The 16960-nt window shown below is 35.4% G+C and overlaps 1 protein-coding gene across 5 annotated transcripts in view; it reads right to left on the bottom strand.

Annotated features, from left to right (window-relative positions):
* PTBP2 (polypyrimidine tract binding protein 2) overlaps positions 1-16960 on the bottom strand; it is a 50083-nt gene that overhangs the window by 20929 nt on the left and 12194 nt on the right. For 4 of the 5 annotated variants that reach the window (XM_040565260.1, XM_040565261.1, XM_040565262.1 and 1 more), the window contains exons 3-5: positions 14109-14184; positions 1610-1782; positions 1140-1283 (exon numbers count right to left, since the gene is read on the bottom strand). In XM_040565260.1, the coding sequence (XP_040421194.1) occupies positions 1140-1283; positions 1610-1782; positions 14109-14184 (393 nt within the window). The remainder of the gene's footprint in view (positions 1-1139; positions 1284-1609; positions 1783-14108; positions 14185-16960) is intronic. The other variant, XM_040565265.1, reaches the window with a different exon arrangement.

The raw sequence follows: 16960 nt of genomic DNA, 5'->3' as shown, positions 1-16960 counted from the left end.
GCTGAAGAGTCACTACATCCCACGTGCTGTGAAGGTGGTCCTGGGATGTACACAAACCACCATCACCACAGAAGCCAGAGAACAATACTACAGAAAGCTTCTTAAGGCTTACCCATCCAGTATAAATTGGTGTGCAGACAGAATCCAGACACCATTCTTCTCCCCCCAAAATAAAGGTAACTATTTTCCTTTGTAACTGACATTTTGGAAAAAAGGAAAACCAATTTTTGAGAAGTACCTTTGACAGACAAACTATCAAAAGTTTCTAAGGAACTGGAACGCTGACGTGATCAACAAGAAAATCAATTGATCTGAACCAAGATGCCTTTAAAAAATTTCAGAATAATTATTTTAAAGATAACAGCTACAACTTTACTATTTCCATACCTTATCTAAGACAGGACACCAGTAACAGAAAATGTAACTCGGTATTTGCACAATCTTTTGTAACATCAAGGGAATATGAGAAATTAACCTTAAAGTAATTTTACTTGTGGTAAATGAATGTCTTTTTCCCTATAATTTGTAAGACAGGGTCATCACATTAGGAAAACCTATTTTGCAAAGGTATTATTTTTGCTAAATTTCCTGTCCTATCACACCCAGACATGATAGATCTATTTTAAAATAGGTTCTGCAGAGGCAAAAACTTTTTTTTCCCCTCTACTAGCAAATACATTTGTACATTAATATGTTCTTCTTGAGGAACAGTAAATCACATAAACTGATGTTACCAGTGCTACCAAGAGCAATCACTGAAACGTAGGTATTAGTCATTATCACTATGGAAATTCAAAGAGGCATTAGAATCTCAGTTGTCAGAATTAAATAGTTATTTTTTTGTCGTCCTACAGTTTCTAAAATAAGATGAAAACTTATTTTATGAAAAAAATAAAGTTAAGGCATCTTCAGAATCTATTTTACATTAAGAGAACACATTAAGAAAATTCATCCTAATGGAAAGATCACATACAGAGCAAAATCCCCTTCAATATCACAAAATGGAACAACATAGGTAAAACAGCAGTGTTTAGATGTGGACAAAAGTAGATGGTTTAAATATATGCTACACAAGCCAAGACTACGCACCATGAATCATGTTCTACTGTCTATATTTCTAATAGTGCATAACAGTATACCTGGTTCAGTGTGTTATCAGTCTTTAGTTCTTTATGATTGGAATACTGGATATAGATAGGTTGGTTACGAAGATGAGGTGTCACAGCAGAGTAGTAATTAACCATAGTGATAGCTGCTTCTTCTGTAGCAAGTTCCAAAAAAGCCTGTAATACCAAGACAAACAAGTAAATTTCAATATTTACAAAGTAGACAATCTTTATATTAAAAGCACAGGAAAAACCCAGCACTTAGAGGTTGGATAAAATATTTTGCCAAGTATCAGTCTCTAGAAGATGATTTCTTTCTCCACATGTCAACTTTATTTGTTAAACTACTACATTCCAAAAAATCATCTGTGAAGATGCAGAACTGAGTATTTATCCTACAGCCGTCTTTCCTACTTTATGTAGCTGCTAACCACCCCACACTCCCAAACAGAATTACAAGGCAGAGTAAATTAATAATAATATAAAAAGAGGCAACAAATTACCTGATTTTTCCCTTTCAGCATCAGGATGTTGGTTACCTTACCAAAAGGTAAACCTAAAGCAATGACTTCTGTTTCTGTTACTTCCCCAGGCAATTTTCTGATATGAAGAACACGAGACGGAGCCCCATCCATTTTATCGTCACCTTTGAATTTCTTGTTGTCATTACCATTGGCTGAAAGACATATTCAGACTATTTGAAGAGCTTACTGCTATTATTAGTGTTTTGTTAAAATGTTTTTCATTATAAACATGAGAATTTTAAAAGAGCCACCTCTTACTCTCATCTAAATAAAAATCAAGGGTTTAGAACAAATTTTGAAGAGGCAACTGGAAGAACATGAAAAAGTGTTAGGTGGTTCAAGTCTGTTCAAGACTAACTCAATAGCTCTGTGATAACATATTTTCTAAGCAAGATAAAAAACACAACAAATCTTTATCTCACTTTCAGTGAAGTATCATATAATGCCATGTAGGAATACTAATAACTCCTCAGAAAGGCTTGAATAAAAACCATATGTAAATAAAAAGATCACCCAGTTTTTTTTTTATATTTTTTTTTTTTTTGAAAGGAGAAAGATGTCAACGGAATAAATTGACTAAAGATGCTCCTTAGGGAAAATTGTTTTTAAGGACTGTTTTCACTAAGTAACCAGACAAAGAAATGATAAAAGTTTCAAAGGAAATTTATTGATGATACAAATACAGGAAAAATCATTAAATGCTGAGATGGATGACACTGGAGAACAGTGATGACACAGAGGACTGACATTACAGAAGTCTGATGAAATTTACATCCCCGTAGTTTAAGAGCCAAGTACAAAGTGACCATTATGAACTGTGGACAGAAAAGGGAAGACCAACTATTAAAAACAATGCTGCTAACTGGGAGGGAGGAGAGTAAAAAGAAAAATACAGTATTTTCCTAGCAGAAATGAGGAAAAATCGACATCGTTGTAACAAGACACCAGGAAGATAGTTTGGAATGTTGTCCAGAATTCTCGTAAAGATTTCGAACAAAATTCAATAAAAAATAACTCAATCTGGAGCATATGAAATAAAGAGCTAGCCAGCTGGATAGAAGTTTTGCTTTGAAAAGCAGCCTACAAAAATACTATTTACTTTGGCTACAAGGTAATAAAACTACTGCCTATAAACATGTCACTGGAGCAAACATCAGAAAGGGTTAAAAGCTAAAGAAAAACACTGTCTTAAGATACATAGATATTAAGAATTAATGCTGGAAATCAGAATGCATTTAGATATGAGGAAAGCGTTCAGATTTCCTTTTTTATATTTCTTTCTATAAAACATGCAGCTGACAGTGAGATACTCCATCTCTCATTTTACCTTAGAAGAGCTGTTCAAAAAAAACAACAAAAAATGTGATTAGTAGAAAAATTTATGTAATTATTAGGGTTCAAAATCATGGTTGATGGCAGATACCAATGAGGATTTAAAAAATAAAATTATGAACAAAATTACTTTGATTTTATTTTCTAACTAAAAAAAGTCAGAAGAAATAAGGGAGGGAGAAGGAGTGTTAATAGTAAACATTTACATTAAATTCTCCAAAAGCCTTGCCTTTGCAAGAAAGCTGAGGGCAGCATTTTCCAAAGGGAAGAAAATAAAGAAGTCCTCAATTATCACTCAGCTATAACTGAATATAATCCAGATTTTACATCCAGGAAAGTCACTTAGACCTAAACTGGTCACCTGCACAAAAATATTTCATTAAATTATGAGTGTACTGAGAACAGTAACTTTTGCTAAGAGTATGCTGAAATCATAATTAAGAATTTAAGCTTTTAACTCAGTTTGCCTACACCACGCCAACTCACTGAAGATTCAAAACACAGAATGGAATGGACTCGTATTTTTACGAGTGTACAGTATCCATGCTCCGGTTCTGGATCCAAACAGCCAGACCAGGTAACACATTTAACTAGCCTTTCACCACTTCTAGCGAAACTGGCAAACCCCAGTTCTCTGACCAATTCTATGAACTGTTGCCATTTTCAGTAATAGGGTCATTCTTCATATTTCCACTACAGGAAGTGCTGGAAAAAAGAAAAACCTCTACGTCACAAATTATTTCTATCACTCCCTTATATCTTTTTCTAACAGCTAAACTTCTAATTGGAACACTTCTCTTTCTACTTCTGCTTGCTTTTCTAATGCTTCTCTCAAATTACAATCTCGATTGATCTACAACTAAAAATCAAAGTAGTCAGTATGCTTTAGAATCAGGTCATATATTTAGAAGATAAAAAATAATACTCTAAAACTGAGCTTTTAAGAAGTTCTTTCACTGCTGAACACTTTCTAAGCCTTTTCCAACTTATTCTAGGAAACAACAAAATCCCTGTGACATTGCAACTGGTGAAAATTCAGCCAGTAGCATGCAAGCAACAACACTAGGAGAGGATGAATCCAGGCAATAGTATATGTTTTGTTTTGCTGTGCTGCCAAACCTCATGACTATCGCTTATTTTCATGAGTGTGGAGTTTCATGAAATCAAATATAAATAAAATATTCACTCCCAGCTTTTTGAAATCTTCCCTCATCTCCCAATACACAGGATAAGGAATAAAAAGGAAAAAGCTAAATTCTAGATCGATGTTTTAGTCAGGCTTTAGAAAGATCTCCATCAAAAATTAAAATGCTCAAAAACAACTATTCCTATTCAGTATCTAAAAATTACTTTCACCTAGAATTAAAAAAAGATCTAGGCAATATTTGTCTGCTTACGAGGTTAACTGTATGATCTCATTTTTTCTTCACAGAAGAGAAGGACAAACTTAGAGGGAACACAGAAGAGTAAAATTTCAAAAGTGCACACTGAGCTAGGATTTGAAGTCCCTTTTTAGTCTGTACAAGGCTCTAACCTGTATCAGGTTTTGAAAATGTGGGGAGACTCGTCTTCCAGGTAGCCAGATTTCTGTCTTTCAGACTGAGACAGGGCACAATATAGCATGTTATGCTAAAAACCACATGCAGCCAAAGTTTATGAAGTACTTTTACTTTTCACCTGAAGCTCATTACACAATAGCCTTGCCTAGGTCTTAATTTACGTCTCTACAGAAAGCTAGAAGAAAACACTAATACATTAAGCCTGCCACTCTCTACAATCAACGTATTACAAACTCGCAAAGAATAGAGTTGCAGTGATAATGGAAGTATATTTCCAGTGCCTTTTTATTCTTAAACTTCTAAGTAATCTGAACTCCTTACAAGTTTCGAGAATTAAGTATGGGAACATTAACAACAAGAAACGAAAACACAGAACTCTGACATATTTTTTTCCACAGAATAAGTTCCAAGATTTTTAAGTTGATTTTCTCTTTTTTTCTTTCCCCTTAAAACTAAGGCCTATATTAGGATTACCTAAAGCCTAACCCAAATGTTAGTATTAAAAAAGGATCATAGTCTAGTATATAACCACTCACGCACATGGATTTGTGAGGAAATGCATCTCCAGTTCCTTTAATAATTTCTGTAACGCCTGACTACATTACTTTGCCATCTATAAACCTTCCTATCTGATTTTCTTCATTTTATAGAGTTTTTCAACTTTTGCTGCAGTAGGTTTAAAGAACTGTAAAATAAAAATATTGTACTATGTAGCATCTCTTCCTAAAGAGCAGCCTAGAGCCTAAATGTGATTCAAATATCTCATATAAGTTTAAACTATCTACATCCAACACTTACTAATAAAAATAAAAAAGAGGCAAACTAGAAAGTGCTTGTGATATGTTTAATATAGAAGGTATATAATAAAATAATACACAAAAATGTACAGGATTATGCACTGAAAAACGCAAGACAAGACTTGGGTGGTCATTTAAGGACTGCTGTCAACAGCCATTTCCAGTGCTGTGTAAAATGCCCGAAGAAAGCTTTCAGCAGTGGGGCAAGTAAGCCCGACAAAGCTGTTTGTAAGGTATACTCTTCCCAGTAAGTAGCAGAGTGAAAGGTGAACTGACAACATTCACAAAACGAAGCCATAAAATTTACCCCAAAACACGTAAGACCAGATTTTAAGACAGAAGAAATTAACACAGCAGTAGCTATCACTGCTTTTCTTGAATGAAACACAGAACACTTTAAATTTTTGGTTATCCAGCCAGCATAGCCTAGCACTAACTTATTACGGCTATTATTGAAATAGTAAAGTGTCATATATTAAACATGCATGCACATATATGTGAATTTTCAAAATATTTGTCAAGCAAATGAAATCAGCTTTTAAGACAATTAGTAAAGTTTTTGGCACCATATGACATCTCTCCCTAACTTTATGTAGTCTTTTATTTGCCATTTTAAATGATACTTCTCGGCTGGAGATGCATCGTTACACTGCACTTAGGAACAGAAAGCCACAGCATTTAAAAATGGGAACACAACCTGTTCTGAGTCACTGAAAGGTAAGTTCAGCTACAGTCAAAGCACCAACTGTATAACAAAAAAAGAACAAGGCACTAAGAATAACACTGCCTTGTGTCAGAAACAGACTACGGCAATAAGCAACCTGAAAGATCTTTCTGGAAAAGGACAAAATTGCAGAAAACTGGGGAGGGTAAGGGAACGTTGGAAGGGGAAATCTCACATGACAACTAGTAACTACTGCCGAGAAACTAACTGCTGTTAAATTGGAAGCTCATTGGCAAGGAGCTATTTCATCACATAGTTCGGCTTTCACCAGACTTAAGAAGCCTGATCAATGCAAACCCCTTTCCCCCGCAGTTTTTAACAACTATAACGATGCACTGGACCATAATGCTGCAAAGTCTACAGTGGGGAAAAAAAAATAAGTGAGAACACTGACTAAAACACAGTATTCAGTGTTTGTCCATTTCCAATCAAGTCACAGCCTTAAACATATAGTAAAGGAAAGTCCCATGGCTCTATGGTGATAAAGCACTCAAACAGAAATCTAACCCTGAATATTTACTATATTCAATTCAGAATTAGAGCAATTTTTATTTAAATTCCTGTAACAGCTACTGCACTGATGCAAGCCCTCTTTGGTTCTCCGGCGAGGAGAGGAAAAAAAAAGCAGTTTCCTTGTAACATCGATTGTCTAATTCTAAACAAAATCTTGTGTCTACAAACAGCATTCAAAAGCATTATTCTCCCATCTAAGTAGGATCCTGCAGTCTAAACGTAATCAACATACAAGCCACTCCCCTACTGCACAGAAAACCAAGTCACTGAAATTGAATGCATTAGAGTCAACAAAGCCTATAAATGGGCATTATCTAAGCAATCTGGATTCCCTGCCATTTTTAGTTAGAAACTCCTACCTTATTAAACAAATGAAGGAAAACCTATATATATGAGCAACAAAATGAAGTATAACACACACAAAACACACGGTAAATCTGTGGCATTCTATCTATAAAAACCTCAATGCTCACAGGTAGATATTGCAGAAAAACAGATCCTGAACTTCAGAGTAGCTCCTAGACAACAGTAAATAACATGCTTCCTGCTGATAACGATTTTTGAAAACATTAAAAATAGAAGATTTCATCCTAACGAGTTCTTCTTTGCACACTTCCCCACCCCTCTCCACCCCTTAAGATATAACCTCAAGTGTTCTGAGGCCAAAACACAAGAGTTAAATATTTATAGTTTTACTTTCATATATAAACCCTTTATTTTAAGATGTATAGTTTTCCTTCACAGTAACTGTAATGAATATTTTGTCTATAAAGTAAGAGCTACTACAGTAAATACTTTTCTTCCTCATGCACTTTCCATAAAAAAACTTTCATATTTACACCATCTCTTAATACAGAAATGCAACTATGTGGGTATTGGCAAAGATCTTGCATAAATAAAAAAAAAAAAGAGTTTTTTAAATCTGTTACTTCTTTAAAAGAAGGAGGAAAAAGGTCAGATTTCATCACAGGACACTAACTATAAATTGCTGTATATCTGCAATAGTAAAAATTAATTGATAAACACCATTTCTGCAGAAGTTAATCTCTGTATCACAATGGTCAGTACACCCCACCAAACAACTACAAAAGAAATGCAAAGTTATGCATTCCTGAAACACTTATTTCATCCTTCAATACAATCACTTCATTCAGTAAAAACAAGAGGCTCACTAATAGTTGTATTAATTGTTGTTGCCAATATCAAACATATTTCTTGTTTCACCTAACCGAATAGTTAAGAAGTAGAGAGAGCATCAGGCATATATCCACACAGGAAATATTTGACCAAGTAAAAGGCAACAGAATTAAGAAAATGGCAATGGAATTAAGAAAATACCTAGTTTAAAATTGTGGATTCTGACCAGACAGGAACATTAAATATAGCAGTAGTTACTGAAAACAATCACCTGCCTCTAAAACAACCAGCTAAGGAAATCACAGAAAATCACAAACTGTGAGGGTGTAAGACAAAGAGACCACTGTGGTTTCATTTGAGATTTTCTTAAGCATATGTGCCTGGCCTGACATCATAGATATAAGGTAGGAAGAAAGGATCTTTGGTTTGATCCAGTGAGAGACTCTGAGACAAGGGCCAGCAGGTTCCTAAAACAAGGAAAATTGAAGTGCTTTTTATTTTTCATAAAGACATCTTGGAGTTCAACCTAAAGATAAAATCTGGAATTCAGAACATTGGAAACAGAGGAAAAAAGTAGATTATGTACTCAAGGTAAAAATCATGAAGAACGTGGAATTCTCTGAAGTTTCCATTTTTTAATTCTTAAATTACAAGTTACATGTTCAATGCCAACTTGACTTTTTGTTGTTGTTTTGAGGATTTTTAGGGAGTGGGGAGCACATTCTGTAAGATTTTGTACTTCAAAGCATGTTATACCCCATTATCCTTGTCTTGCTGGGCCACTGCTATGTTGCACAGTTCTTACCACTTGAACTAAAGCATTCATCAGTAATAACAGATGGATCGTTACTCTGGATACAGGCCACATGCATAGGAAAGTCTTGACCAAACAGCAATAAAACTACTTTATACTACACAGAATATTGCCCATCAGGAATTTGAGCTCAAATAACTAACTATGGTCAGGCAGATTAAAAGATTAACTATACTGCTTTTAATTAGAACTAGCACATCTGCACACAGGCTGCAACTGTTTCAAACCCCACTAATTAACTTTTCTAACTATAATACAGTTATAATATAGTATAACGGCTATTCAACGTTGCACACCACAGTCCACAACTAATGCACTGAATTTTGGCCCTTAAAATATGTAAAAAAAATACTACGGCTAGAGTGCAGTGTAACAAATAGGATAAAAATGAATTGCGGCATAGTGATGCAGACGGAAATCAATTAACGATAATGGCCACATTTTATTTCTCCCATCCTCAAAGGTGTTTTTGTTGGCATGGTTGGTCATATGGTTTTGTTGTTGTTTTGTTTGTCCTTAAATTTCTTAATTTACAAAAAGACAGTGTTCAAACATTCAGAGCATTAAAATTCAGTTTATCCACATGCAAATGCCCACCTGAGTCTGTAGAAAAATGTAAATTATAGTCTATTAATGTTATGATACTTTTCAATCATGTGTTGTACTTCTCCAAATCTTTCCAATTACTATTAATTGTAATCAATTTGCAAACTTCAGAAGTAAATTACCTATGCTAAGGCATCATTAATGTTAACTAATAACCAATTTTACTTAATGTGCTATCAAAAACAGCACATGTATGTTTATACCATAAGTTAAACGGGGCACTTGAAACATGATTATTAGCTTGCATGCCTCAGTGCCAAGTACTCTGTTAATACAATGAATTACCTGTCAAAGTCACCACTAACTTTCCCTGCTAATGAAGTAAAAACAAGATCAAGATTAATAGTATCATTTAAAGCTCCAGGAGTTTAGTGAGCCCAGCTGCAAAATGATTTTTGAAATGTTTTGGCTGATTGAGTAAAAATGCACAAATGTAAACAATAAAAGCTATGACAACTATAGGAAAAAATCTTCCATTTTTTCTGCTTCAATCCTTTGTCTTTGATAAGCCAACTTCCATAAAAGTTTCACCAACTTTCACTTTTTATCTATATCCCTTTAATTTTTTTGTGCTCATGGATTCTAGCAACAGAGTTCACGGCATAAGCACCTTCATGCACAGAGCTGTTCCTAAAACTTCCATCAAGCAGCCCTCTACCTCAAGCAAGCTTGGAATAAAAATAACCCATCATAAAAGAAAGACCCTTTCTAGTTCAACAGAAAAAGGGATTTTTCTTTATTATTTTCTTAGTTTTAAATTTGAAGAATACAGAGTTAATAGTCAATTTATTTTTTTCAATGTAACCTGGCTTCAGCTCTTGTTTCTCAGAATCCTGCTATCAAATCATATTTCAGTTTATCTAAACTTCCCTTTGAGTCACTGGCTGCTGTGCATAAACATGAAAAAATGAATGAATAGTTCCTATGAAGAGGTTATGCCCTCCAAAAACGAGAGCCAAGCATGGTTATGGTAGAGAACAAAAATGGACTCCAAGAATATTTTCAGAAAAGATAAAGGAAAACACTTAGAGTAGTGCAAGGCCTGTGGTTCTGACAACACACCCTCAAGACAATGTCACCTCATGCTAGAGGAAAAAAAGCTTAGGTATCTGCTGACCCGAAACCTTACATAAGTCTTTCCTTGAAAGAAATTATGATCTAGGAGATAGGATTCTACCATAAAACGTTTAAAGAATTTACTCTCATATTGCTCATAAACTACTTATGCTAAAAAAATAAAGAGTCTTGTGTAATTAATAGACATGTTTAACTTAAACGAAATTCCTTAAGGATAAAGACAGCAATAATAGGAGATGCAAGAGTTCAGAAGTAAGTGGTAAGAAGGTAACAGTCATCCTCAAATATCCAGGTCTAAATTTCTTTTGAGGCAGTTCTTTTACTAAAGATACACAAAGTACTTAAGATAGTAACCGGACTTGTACTAAAAGTTAGTGTAGCATACTGCCAATTTTCTTTTATCTATATGGTCTTGGAAGATAGATACTGCTGACAAAGCCATTTAGAAATTTTTCTAGGAACAAACCTCGTATTTTGATCAATTTCTTTAAACAGTCCAACATGATGACATTTTCCTTAATTCTGTATTGTTTATCAAACTGCCAGTGGTGCAAATAATCAGTAAGAATGCAAATCAAATGTTTGTCCAAAAATTTTGCACATTTCTTGACAAAAAATTGGGGACAGATTCATATGTAAGACTCTCCAAAGGAGAAAGAAAGTATGCAACTTTCGTGCCTCTAAAAAAGAATTCGCACAAGAGGGTTCTTAAAAGCATTAAACTACCAGAAAGAGTTGAATACCAGAACCAGAAACAAACAAAAAAAATACCCTCACAGAACAGTTACTATGTTAAAAAGTTAAGATGATCATTTTAAAAACCTCAGGTTTAACCTTACCCCTAAAGACAGAATCCTTAAAGACACAGCCCACAATTCTATGGAAAACATCAGCTTGCACTAAGAGGTCTTTTTTTTTTTAATGAAGAGTTTTTTAAAACAAACTTCCTCAAGCAATTTGTTTTAAAAAAAGATATTTCTATAGCACAGACTTGAAAAAAATGAGGGAGTCACGTTTTTGTTCTAAGTTTAGGCCCGCTAGGGCACTGCTGGTGGCAAACGTGGTTTTTGGATTGTGTACTTTTCCATTAAGGCTCAGAATATTAGACAGACAAACTGGTTCTTTTTTCTGTTCACCTAGGTATCTGCTTAGAAATTATAATGGGATCATAGGTTGAAAATATCAAGGACAAAACCAGTTTAGTTTTCTATGTATTAAACAATGGCCAGGTCTCATAAAATCGTGACACCAAACTCCAAGAACAGAAAGTAGTTTTAAATGGTACAGAATAGGCCAGTTTTGACAAAATGATTAAGCTCTTCATAAAGGAAGCAATAACTACAGATTCTCTGAACAGACCCTAGGAAATCTACAAGGGCTGGGCTACAGCTAAAAACCCTATTCACAGAAGTTTTAAAATTCTTCTACAGGAAAAAACCTAACATTAATTTGAACATAAAAAAAAAATACATCGACTCATTTGGCTTCAGGAGACAGGTACAGAAAAATTAACATACCAGTTTCCATTTCAGGCCTAATTAATTCTGCATCTACAATTTACATTTGTAAAGGAAACCTGTGCAAGTTTGGAAAAAGTACTTCCAGGCTTCTGATAAACAAGACAGATGCATGCTCATATATTCAGAACTGAATTTAGAACTGAACTGTTGATTTAGCCTACTGTACAGGTTTCATACACTATTCAAAGATAGGAAGGCAGTAGTGAAATTTGAGCACAATCCCAAGAAATTGCTTAAAAACAAAACAAACAAGAAGCCTCAAATGAAACTAACCCCTTCCCACTGACATCTGTAGGAAATGGCTTGAATTGTAATACTGCATTCAGACTTGTGTATTTTGTTCGTTTGACATTATTTTTCCACACCAACCTCCTTTATATATTACACAGTTAGTACGACCACTGCAACAGGCAACCACCCTGATACTACAGGAGCATATCTCAGGCCGCTGCTGTTTGTTAACAAGATCTTTCCTCTGAAACCATGTACAGTTCTGGATGCCTAGAAATGTATCAAGAGGTCTCCTTTGTATAAAAAACATAAGGATCAATTCGTCTGAAAACTGCTTCCCAAATCTTCAGTGGTTGGTAGAGGGTGGTGGGAGAATTTGCATGTGTTAAATACAAACTCTTCAGTATACATAATGGACTCTTCTATTTGAAGAGCTTTAAACAGAAATTTCATTTTTCTCGAAAAGTTTCAAGACTTCTTAGAAAAGCTTCTGTAACTTTTCTTCTGAAAACTCAAGCCTATAATAGTTTTTTTCCTTCCCCTTTTAGCTTTTTCCCTTTGATAAATTAACTTCCACTTAGTTTTCCTGAAGAAAAATTTTCTCTGAAAATATATGGAAAGTTCCAAAACATTCAGGAAAAACTAGTTTGTCCTGGTAACAGTGACGCCCTGTCCAAAGCTCAATGCCCAACCTCCCCCCCAACTCAAACTACTTAAATGAGAAACTAGAATTAAAAGGAAAGTATACTGCTGAAGCAGTATTATCTTGGACCGCATAGGACATCAAGAAAATGAAAAGATGCATCTCTTTCAGAACCAGAAGAAAGCAAGAAAAGCAGAGAGAGATAAATGACTGTTCCAGGGGTTCTAAAATGGCTACCAGTACACTACACTTATTTTTGATCTATGCTAAAGAAGTCTCATCTCCCCACCTCTAGTTAGGTAACAGTCAACGGAGACAGTACTACTCTCTTCTGCCAACCCACCCTGCACAGGACCTAGCGATTGCACAGCTGTGTGCCTAGTCAGTATGCTGGAAAGCTCCACTTCTCAGTGGCACAGTTCAGTGCTGCATTAGCTCACCTTGCAAGCGTATGAATACTCCAATATTGTGTCGAGCAGAAACATGACCAGTTGTGCATTTTTTCCTGCTTGTGCTAGCGATATAGGAAGAAAAAGCACAAAACTGCCCACTCTGGCAACAGCTGCCATCACAGCACAGCAAGTGTAATATGAAACTGCATCGTGAAGCCCAGTCTTTTACTGCTAGATTAAAAGGAAAGGAAATGATCTGCTACTAATATGAGCAACTGTACTGCTCAACACAATGTGAGAGGGGGAATATATCAGGCACATTAAAACAGTGAATCAGGCAACTACTTGGGAGGCACACCAACACTGATACCAAGAACTATTTCCTCTACATCTCTGAGAGAAAGTGAAAAATACATGTGTTCTTGGGGAAAGGAGAGAAAGGAGAGAAAATGCACAACTCTGTGGTGAGCCCCTCTGATAGAGGTCAATGCAAGTTCAACACTCAAGAGCATATACTGCAATACACGACATTTTATTATGTGCCAATTCATGAAAAAAATCTATCTAGTAACACCATAAACGTGACTAAAGAATAATTACACTCACTTTGCATTGACATTCTGAGATTGTAACATTGTCATCTCAGACTGCAGTAGCAAAGTGAAGTTTACTGCTTTAGCAGTCTACATGGGACCAGACCAAGTTCTCTTTTCCTGAAGCCATACTCTATTACGGATTATGGGGCAGCATTCTTCTCCGTAATACTCAGACTTGCAGATGGCTATGTGTGAAAAAGCAGATGTCATAGAGGAGTTGTTAGCTGTTTACCTTTAGTTAGTAGCTCTTATTCCTTACTTTGAAGGCAGCAGTACAAGACAAGTGTAATTTTTCATCCTGTTACCCACCAACAATTTGCTGTACAGACATCTGAAAGTTGCTTTTTGTTTTACAGGATTATTATTCTCAGATACCTGAGGTTTGTGAGTATATACAAGGTCACTACAGTCTGATGCATGCCAACAGTTTATCCCTCTATAGCACAATGGAATCTTGTTTCAGTGTTCTCCCCTTGTAAATAGGAAATGAGTCCAAGTATAAATGATAGATTTCTCCTTTGAAAGGGCATCACTTACCAGTAACTACCATGCTGCTCATGTTAGAGTTCGGGCTATTGAGTACACTGCCTGAAAGAAGTTCGTCAGATCCTCTCTAAAAAGAAAGAGACAGTAAGAGATTTTTTTTCCTCTATTTTGTGATTTTTAAAGATGATATTAAAAATGTCAGTTTGACAGGGAAAACCTTTAAAAGAACTTAAGCAACCATAACCAAACCTATTCAGATTTGGCACACTGTCTTTTCAGATAAGTGTAACAACTTGAAATCTACGTAAAGCAGTATATTTACATGGTAATCTTCGCAATGAGAGCTGCTGAAGCAGTTGTTTCACCCACCACTGAAATACAGCCACCTTTAGAAAGAAGTGCTGAGCAGTAACTTTGTTCAGCATTTCAAATTAAAATATTATAATTGCTTACTGTATTCCCATAATATATTTAATATTTTGATATTTTGTATGTAAAATTAAAATATTATATCCAACTGAAACTACAAGGGAAATATATAGACAGAAATATTGAGTTTAGCCCAATTCTAACACCCCTATTTGAAAAAAGACTTGTCTTCAGAGGATATTATTGCTTTTCAGTCTGGGGACATCCATTTGTCCTGCAAAACACAGCTCAGGGCAGGGAGTTGCATCTTCACTGTAATTCCTAAAACATAACAAATATGAAGTAAACAGTCTTTTTGAAGACTATTCGGAAGTAGGCTGAAAAAAAAAAATCAGAGTAGCATTTAAACTGAAAACTTTAAAGATCATCTCTCAAATTATATTCAAGATGAGCACTTGACACAGATGAAGAGGCTTTTGCTTCTTTTCCTTCCTATTGTTTTCCCTCCTTTTTTTTTTCTTCTTTCCCCACTCCAAGAAGTCTCCATCTCTTGAAAAGCCCTTAAAATATTTCTCTTTGTTCACTTAAGGAAGCAAAAACTTTCTAAAAAGGAACTGACCAGACATCCTTTAAACATTTTTTCTAACTAGATCTTTCCCTACTTCAAGGCTGTTTCCCCAGCAGCCTCAACACTAAACCAGGTAATGACTAAAATGGAGAAGAGGGAAAAAGTCAGTTACAGCCCATCTTCTTTATAAAGTAAAAGCTTTTCACTCTGTTATGGACACTATGATAGAGTCTCCAGGGTAGTCAGTGAAACGTCTTACACGGTACCTCAAAACTACTTGCTAAATTAAGCTGAGGATATCACCTTTCATTGCAGCATGATTGCGAGAAGCATAAAAGCAAACCTTCAACACTGCATCACAGCGCGCTGTTATGCATATAGACAAAAAGTGACATGTTAAAGTTTGTTTAATCCATACCTGATATCCAGAGGTTCTTAAAAATAGTACATTTGCGTATGCACACAGAGCCATTAAAGTCTACTTAGTTTTCAATGTCAGCTCTGAAGAATCTTTATACAGTTTATGGAATACTCCTAGCAACCAACAGAGCTGTGCCCATCAAATCAACAACAGATTTCCTTTAAAAATAAGTAATGGCTAATACCAAGAAGTCTTCTCATTCTCAATGCAAAGATAAATCTCCAATGAGCTATAACTAAAGAAAAATTTAATTGGACATAACTGAGAAATAAGTTTGAGAAGTTATGGAAAGTCTCCATTACTCAACCTATACTGCTCTCTATTGTTAATGCCACACACTAACACAGGCTCTCCATAGAAATGGCTACATAAGCATTCCTTCTCTCTTTCATGGTCTGTTTTCTGACACAGTATTTGCATGGTTAGAACGCCTCAGAGTTCAAGATCCCTAACAGCACTGCTCCCTCAGTAATGCTGCAGTTATTTCTGCCCACAGCTATGCACCCAGCCTTGCTTGGAAGGCCTCATCTGTAGCCTGGACAACTCAACAGGCAGAAGCAGCGTCACACTTGAATCCCTTCAAAGTCAGGCATACTAAAATAATTCTGTGGCAGTTTTGGTTTTCCTTAATATGCCATGCATTAATTTGCGACTGATGCTACAGAAACAACTGAAACCCCCCAGTACCAATGACTGAATGTTCTCCCCAAAGCCCCTAGGAATTTTACAATTCTAAAATCTCAAATTTATCTGAATTGTCTTCAGCTTCAGGAAGTTAGCTAAATGAGCAACTCCTGACTAGCAGCATGTAAAAGAGATTACATGAACTTCTCGCTCCTAATAAATCAGGCTCTTAAAACCTGGTCATTTCTTAATCCACAGCAGAGAAAAATCCAAAACAAACAAAAAGCTAAAGAATCAATAATTACTCAATTATTTGTTTTCATGAGCAATGAAAAGAGTTTTCATTTTGAAACCTTTTTCACATTTCATAAAAATACAGGCAATTACAAGATTTTTGTCATTGCACTTGAAAAAGTTAAAAATTTTGCTTCAGGAGAACAACTTAATGCAAGCTTCCTACGTTAGCAAATATCAAGTATAAATAGCATTTGTTTTGTTCTTATAAATCAGTGTTCACCAAGACATCAGAGGTGTATACCAAATCTATGCAAATTAACCCCCATGAATACTTGTCTAGCTTTTGGTAAGAGACAAAGATACCTCCCGAGGCGAGCAGACCACCTGACTATATGTACATAGGTATTTCTCCTTGGTGGTTCTTAAGCAGCCTACACAGCCCTGAACATCATTAAAGCACATAACTTCAAAACCAGCTATGCAGCAGAAGACACGCGATGTATGTGGAAACAGAGCGATCAAATTATAAAATCAAAAGCAGTGAACTGGCTGGTAATTGTTATTTACTTCAGAAGGGTTATCTTAACATGACAGTTGTTTAACAATTTAACGTAAGCATTTCAAGTAAGCCAGCGTACAGACTAGCACTGCTATGTGACACAAGCATCTCCAAAATTATAGCAG

Source organism: Cygnus olor, chromosome 8 (genome assembly GCF_009769625.2).
Source record: "Cygnus olor isolate bCygOlo1 chromosome 8, bCygOlo1.pri.v2, whole genome shotgun sequence".
Classification (NCBI taxonomy): domain Eukaryota; kingdom Metazoa; phylum Chordata; class Aves; order Anseriformes; family Anatidae; genus Cygnus; species Cygnus olor.
This window is presented reverse-complemented; position numbering and strand designations above follow the sequence as displayed.